The 7,678-nt window shown below is 49.1% G+C and overlaps 1 protein-coding gene across 1 annotated transcript; it reads left to right on the forward strand.

Annotated features, from left to right (window-relative positions):
- Positions 1-5,537: 5,537 nt before the first annotated feature.
- Positions 5,538-7,416, forward strand: LOC109751775 (serine carboxypeptidase-like 2). Its single transcript, XM_020310665.4, has one exon. It carries the CDS (start codon positions 5,800-5,802, stop codon positions 7,219-7,221), a length of 1,422 nt encoding a protein of 473 aa, XP_020166254.1. The 5' UTR covers positions 5,538-5,799; the 3' UTR covers positions 7,222-7,416.
- The last annotated feature ends 262 nt before the right edge of the window (positions 7,417-7,678 follow it).

Here is a 7,678-nt window from a genome sequence, read left to right on the forward strand (position 1 = left end):
GGTTTCCGCATACTAATATCTCTACAACCCTAGCGTCACCGAACCTTAAGTGTGTAGACCCTACGGGTTCGGGAGACATGCAGACATGACCGAGACGACTTTCCGGTCAATAACCAATAGTGGGATATGGATACCCATGTTGGCTCCCACATGTTCCACGATGATCTCATCGGATGAACCACGATGTCGAGGATTCAATCAATCCCGTATGCAATTCCCTTTGTCAATCGGTACGTTACTTGCCCGAGATTCGATCGTCGGTATCCCAATACCTTGTTCAATCTCGTTACCGGCAAGTCACTTTACTCGTACCGTAATGCATGATCCCGTGACTAACTCCTTAGTCACACTGAGCTCATTATGATGATGCATTACCGAGTGGGCCCAGAGATACCTCTCCGTCATACGGAGTGACAAATCCCAGTCTCGATCCGTGTCAACCCAACAGACACTTTTAGAGATACCTGTAGTGTACCTTTATAGTCACCCAGTTATGTTGTGATGTTTGGTACACCCAAAGCACTCCTACGGCATCCGGGAGTTACACGATCTCATGGTCTAAGGAAATGATACTTGACATTGGAAAAGCTCTAGCAAACGAACTACACGATCTTTGTGCTATGCTTAGGATTGGGTCTTGTCCATCACATCATTCTCCTAATGATGTGATCCCGTTATCAATGACATCCAATGTCCATAGTCAGGAAACCATGACTATCTGTTGATCAACGAGCTAGTCAACTAGAGGCTTACTAGGGACACGTTGTGGTCTATGTATTCACACATGTATTACGATTTCCGGATAACACAATTATAGCATGAACAATAGACAATTATCATGAACAAGGAAATATAATAATAACCATTTTATTATTGCCTCTAGGGCATATTTCCAACAGTACCAAGGGGGGTATATACCATCTGCATGATAGTACCCCTTTGTGTATTCATGCCCATTGATAGTGTAGTTGCAAGGAGGAGCATCACCACTAGCAAGCCTAGCAAACAAATGAGACCGTTGCAACACATTAATATCATTGAGAGTACCCGGCATACCAAAAAAGCGATGCCAAATTCATAAATCCTTGGATGCTACGGCCTCTAGCACAATTGTTGCATCATGAGACTTGCCACAATACGTTCCCTACCATGCTTTTAGGCAATTTTTTCAAGTCCAATACAATCTATTCTTCCTAGCATGCCAGTCCATCATCTTCTATCATTAGATGGCATCAATTTTTTGTGTCTTCCTCATTGGGTGCCCGAAGATATTCATGACCAAAGACACGGATGATCACTTTGGCAAACCTACGCACTGACTCAATTGTACTATCTTCATCAATGCGAAGGTACTCATCGGCATAGTCAGCCGAAATGCCGTATGCAATTACCCGCATAGCTGCCGAGATTTTTTGATATGCACTAAATCCCTTGAAGCCCGTGGCATTTCTTCTTTGAGTAAAATACCGACAATTGGCTTCGCAAGTTTGATATGTTGGATTCTCCGCGAAGTAGTCTTGAATCAACATCTCGTTCCCGCGATGCCGATTTCGAGGAATGCAAAGACGACTGACGGTCGATCCTCACCGCCTCTTTCGGTTCTCATCTTCGTGCTCCTTGACGGCAAGGGCCATCACCAACGTCTGCTAGTGGCAGTTGACAAGAAGCGTCTCAACATCTGAGTCGTCCGAATCGGACGAATCGTCGAGCAAAAACTTCTCGCACGGGCTCAATTCCATCTAAAATCACAAATACGCGCGCCGCGTTAACCAACTTTGCATACCGCTCGGCACAAGCACAAGTACAAACTCACCGGCTGCTCGGGGGCGGTGGCACTCCGGCGGTGGTTCCCGAGGCAGCGGTGACGACCAGGGCCGGCTTAGGGGCGGTGGATCCCGGGCGGCGACGGCGACTAGAGGCGGCTCGGATCGGCAGATCCGGGAGCCGGTTCAGCGGCTCGGTGGAAGAGGGTAGGGGTGCCCCCGGGGCGCGATTTCGCCCGCGGATTTGGCCAGAATCGCCGGCGGCGGACGGGCGGAAGGGGGTGGGGAAAGGGCGCGGGCTGAAATGTCCCTCCCGCCAACCGCTTTCCTGGGATACGGGGCACCGTAGGGGCGAGGCGGAAACCTGCGTTTTCGCAGGTCGGGGATGGGATTTTGCCGCGCCCCTAAATTTTTTTTACAGGTCGGACGCGTTTGCGGGTTCTGGTCGGGCAGCATTTTCCGTGCTGACCCGTATTTTGATGATTATTTTGCGGGTCGCGGCTTTTTACGGGGTTTGCTAGAAATGCTCTGAGTGAATGTACAATGTAAAATACGTCTACATACATCATATAGTCCGTATGAAAATATTTAAAAAGGCTTATACTTAGAAACAGAGGAAGTAAGTTAGAAGGGTAACTTATTCGCAAAAAAAAAGTTAGAAGGGTAACTGAAACGACTTAGGTTTTGTTGATCCATTGTGTGATGATTTTATTGAAAACGATTATGCTTGTGGTATCTTCACTCAAAAATCCAGTTAACGATGGTGTTGGATAAACATCTCTCTAGTCCGTGCCACCCTTACCTTGCCACGTAGTTTACCTGCCACACGTCCATATTAACATTCGCATATCAAGGACGCTCATTCATTTCATTTGTTGGATGTGTCGCCTCTTAGCAGGCCAACGCTCTGCTTCTTCATATGGCATCATATCTCTGTCGACATCTCAATCCTTTGAGTCTGGGTGCTTCACCAGTGTGCTCCCTTCGTTTCATAATGTAAGAGCGTTGCTAAGTCTCAGTCGACTGAAGACTTCGTTAAGTCTCAGTCGATGTTACATCCATAAGATTTTACATTGAGATCTGTGTAATTTTTCTTCTTCAGTTTTCTTTCTCAAACTCAGTCGAATGAGATCTAGCACACCTTTTTGATATTATTTGATACTTATAGTATCAAAAATCAAACGTCTATCGCCAGGATTCTACTAGAAGTGATATGCTCCATGATTTTTCCAAGTTTCGAAAGGTCTCGGTAGGTAGCTCGGCAGGAGATGGCAGTGATGGATACGGAACGCGAACCTCTCTGTCCGTCCACCAGTGGCGCTAGCTAGCTATCCGACGAACATATAGACTAGCGGTTGCCGTTTAGGCAGAGTGCGTCGTAGTCCTATGAAGGAAGGAGGAAAAGTTGCTAAAAAAAAATGAAGGAAGGAGGAAAGGACAAACGGAGAAGCCGAAACAAATGTGCTACGTCCTGCTATGGGTGTTGATTGACCCTGTCCCTGGCCATACATGCATATCCCGGTCGCCATCGAACGATCTCTCGCTCCTAGTTTTCATCACCCACCCCGCCGGCCGTATACAATTTGTTTTCCCCACGCTTCTCCCTACTCGTCTCGACATAACCAAACAAACAATTTTCTCCTCCCTTTTTCCCGTTGTAAGACATATGATCCATATGAGTATACACAAATAAGAAAGCATTGTTTTCCCCACCCCTCTCTCACATTAAACATCTTGTTATAATTCCGTTTTTGTTTCCTGAGGTAGGTAGTAGCCAGTAGGCTCTCAACTTATTGGCTTGGTGTCTCGACTCTGCATTGGTAATTCTTGTTTCTGAAGACATTAACAAATGCCTAAAAGCTGGTCAATTACTCAATTATTTTTCTTTTGGCGACGAGGTCAAAAGACGTACAATTAGCCAAAAATACGTTGGGAAAACAAGAAAGTTGAAGACCAATAAGGAGCTAAAATATATAAGAAATGTCAATGGTCTCCTAGGAATTTATGCCTAACACACGTATATTCTACAACAGAATTGAATTAGACAAAAACAATCCATGTAGACATTTTTTTACATTTGTAATCGTATTTTGGAATATTCCTCATTATCGTAAACTTTTTGAAATTTTGATATGTTTATAGATGTTCCTAGACAATTTTAATTTTAAAGTATCCTTTTCTATAATTTTATAAAAAAATACGATTAGTTTCTTGTTTTTGTTTGCATATATTTATAAATTTTAACATCAGTTTTCATTGTTTTCTTTTCGAATTAGTTAAGTTTTCGACAAAAGATTTCTTTTCAATATTTTGTTTATTTCTTTTCTTTTCTACTTCATTTGCCCTAGTTTCACAAGTCATGGTGTCGTGACATTATCATACCATTTTTAGTTTGAACATCGGACTAGATATAAACAACTGTTAGTTTTGAAAGCTCTCAAGACTTTTAGAATCTTTTTGTTCCACATTTTTCTAAGCATTTTATCGTTATAGATGTTTTCTGATCAATTTCAAGTCAAAATATCCTTGTGTAAGCTTGCTGTTTTGTACACAACTGGTTTCTTGTTTTTGGTCGCATTAATTTTTTTAAATCACCTTTTCCTAGTTTTCATTTCAAATTATCTTAGTTTTCTGCAAAGGATTTTTCCCCTAGTTTTCTTTTCAAATTATCTTTGTTTTTGACAAAGAAAATTATCAAACTTTTCCTCATTTGCCCAAGTTTCTTAACTCATCTTGTTGACTAGGCGATCATATGCATCGCAGTGTTTTTCTAGAAACATCGAGGAGTTGCAAGGTATGTTCACACATGCATACACTCACACATCACACAACACCTACCGTCATCACATACTCTAGCTATTGACAGGAACATCGCCTTCAGCTGAAAATAATAATAATATGCATTGCGTGAGGTTTGACCCCTATAGCCCGGGGTACCGCCACCCTCCTAAGAGCAACTCCAATAGCTTTTATATTCATATAAAAAGAACTACTGGAAAGTTGAGGCAAAAATTGCCCGGCAACAAATCCTGTAAAACCTCTGTTTTTAGGGGATCCCGTATAATTCACCCCAACTTTCCTCAGCTTTACAGGAAAATGGCCCTTCCCATGTATTTGGCTGGCAGAAAACAGTCTGAAAGTTCCGGGCGCGCGCCTCGTCTTGATGCCGGGTCGCCACCGCAACGCGATGCCACTCGTCGCGTCGAACCACTGCCGACACACATGATCCTGCGCCGCCACTCTCCGGCGTGCCTCCTCGAGCCGCGTCGCTGCTCGCCCCTGTCACCGACGCGGGCCCTAGGTCATTTGTATGCTTGTATAATGGAAAATAGGAAAAAAATGATTTTAGAGAAAGGAACTGAGGAAAGTAGGTGTGAGACAATTTACCCTAAATTATACAGACATTCCGTAAGACGACTTTTACGGAAAGGGTTTCGGAGAGCTATTGGAGTTGCTCTAACCATCCAATCACTATTCTCTCTATCAAACTGTTTTCAGTTTGAACATAGGACCACAAATCCAAACGGTTTTTACACTCTGCAGGTGAATAATAATAGATGAGTCCCGCAAAAAAAAAAAAAAAAACAAGATGAGTCGACACTCGCAAAAAAGAAGAAGACGAATCGAGAGATTAAGCTTGATTAGAATCTGGCGGGGGAAGTGAAGTGTTTTTAAACGGTCAGGGTTGCGTCTTTGGAACCGTACGGAGAAAATTGCGGGGCCTAGTATGCTGTCGCGGTCGCGAGTTTACTTCTCATCATCGTTCGTGCAAGCGGACGTATGGATTGCCGATCGAGGTTGTTGATCGGGCTCTCCGGAAACCGACCAAGTAGCTTACGTGATCAGTGACCACACCTCTCGTACATACGTCGTGTGCGCCGTTCATCTCGATAAGATCTACTTAGGTCCTCACGCTCACGCCGGCACATTTGTTACATCTGAACGGACGGCGTCGCCACTTGCACTCGCACGCTGCAACATAGCTGCCTCCACTCCTCCACACACTAGCGCCGCTGTCCAGCTGATTTGCTTCGAGATGGACATGTGCATGGGCATGGCCAAGCTGCTGCTGCTGCTGCTGCTCCTCGTGGTCACCGCCGGCCACGGCCACCCGGCGGCGGGGAAGGAGAGGAACACCATCACGCACGTCAAGGGGTTCGACGGCCCGCTGCCCTTCGCCCTGGAGACCGGGTACGTGGAGGTGGACGAGGCGCGCGGCGCCGAGCTCTTCTACTACTTCATCCAGTCGGAGCGCAGCCCGCGGGAGGACCCGCTCATCCTCTGGATCACCGGCGGCCCCGGCTGCTCCGCGCTCTCCGGGCTCCTCTTCGAGATCGGGCCCCTCAAGTTCGACGTCGCCGGCTACACCGAGGGCTTCCCGCGCCTCGTCTACTTCGAGGACTCGTGGACCCGGGTCAGCAACGTCATCTTCCTCGACGCGCCCGTGGGCACGGGATTCTCCTACGCGCGCGACGAGCGGGGCCTCGACGTCAGCCTCACCGGCACCGGCACGCACCTCCGGGTCTTCCTGCAGCGCTGGATCGCCGATCATCCTGAGTTCGCCTCCAACCCGCTCTACATCGGCGGCGACTCCTACTCCGGGTACACCGTCCCCGTCGCCGCGCTCGAGATCGCCGACCAGCCGGATAGCGCAGGCCTGAACCTCAAGGGGTACCTGGTGGGCAACGCCGGCACGGACGACAAGTACGACTCCGGCGGCAAGGTCCCCTTCATGCACGGCATGGGGCTCATCTCCGACGAGCTCTACGAGGCGGCGAAGGGCAGCTGCGGCGGGGACTTCGTGACGACGCCCCGGAACGCGCAGTGCGCCAACGCGCTCATGGCGATCACCATGGCCACCTTCGCCGTGAACCCGGTGCACATCCTGGAGCCCATGTGCGGGCTGGCGCTGCGCCCTCCGACCCCGATCAGCAGCATCGTCTCCACAGGCACGGGGAGACGGTCGGCGAGGCTGCTGGTGCAGGAGGCGGACCGGCTGGCGCTCCCGGTGGAGTGCCGGGACAACGGGTACCGGCTGTCGTACGCCTGGGCCGACGACGCGGAGGTGAGGGCGACGCTGGGCATCCGGGAGGGGTCGGTCGGCGCGTGGAGCCGGTGCGTGACGCTGACGCACTTCCGGCACGACGTGGCCAGCACCGTGCCGTACCACGCCAACCTGACGCGGCGCGGCTACCGCGCGCTGGTGTACAACGGCGACCACGACATGGACATGACCTTCGTGGGCACGCAGGCGTGGATCCGGACGCTGGGGTACCCCGCGGTGGCGCCGTGGCGGCCGTGGTACGCCAACCGGCAGGTCGCCGGGTTCACGACGGAGTACGCCCACAACCTCACCTTCGCCACCGTCAAGGGCGGCGGCCACACCGCGCCCGAGTACCGCCCCAAGGAGTGCCTCGCCATGCTCGACAGGTGGACCTCCGCCGACGGCAGGCTCTGAGCCTCTGACCTCGGCCGACGGAGTACTATACTGCATACGAGTACAAATGAGTACTGTATAATTCGATTTGGATCAGTGCTATAGCTGTTCACATCATTTCATGTACGGTGTCGTACTATTGATTGAAGTGCCATGCACACGAGAGGACGAAGACATAAATAAAAGTCAGAAAAACCTGGAGGGTTCCATTGAGTCTTTCCACGTGCATGGGGTCGAGACCACCGAGCTAGCCATACCACGTACGTCTGCATACAGTCAGTTAGCGAAAACAGACGAGCCATGGCACGAAAGAGTGAGCAACCCCATTCTCTTCTCGTACTTCCGTTCCCGTGACCGAATGGGTACGAATGAAGCGATAAACTGGGATGACATGGCAGATTATGATGGTGTACAACAGCGACGAAGGTGACTTCTTCTTCTTCCCCTTGGTCTCCGATTACTCAAATTGTTTGCTGAA

This window comes from Aegilops tauschii, chromosome 5 (genome assembly GCF_002575655.3).
Source record: "Aegilops tauschii subsp. strangulata cultivar AL8/78 chromosome 5, Aet v6.0, whole genome shotgun sequence".
In the NCBI taxonomy this organism is placed as follows: domain Eukaryota; kingdom Viridiplantae; phylum Streptophyta; class Magnoliopsida; order Poales; family Poaceae; genus Aegilops; species Aegilops tauschii.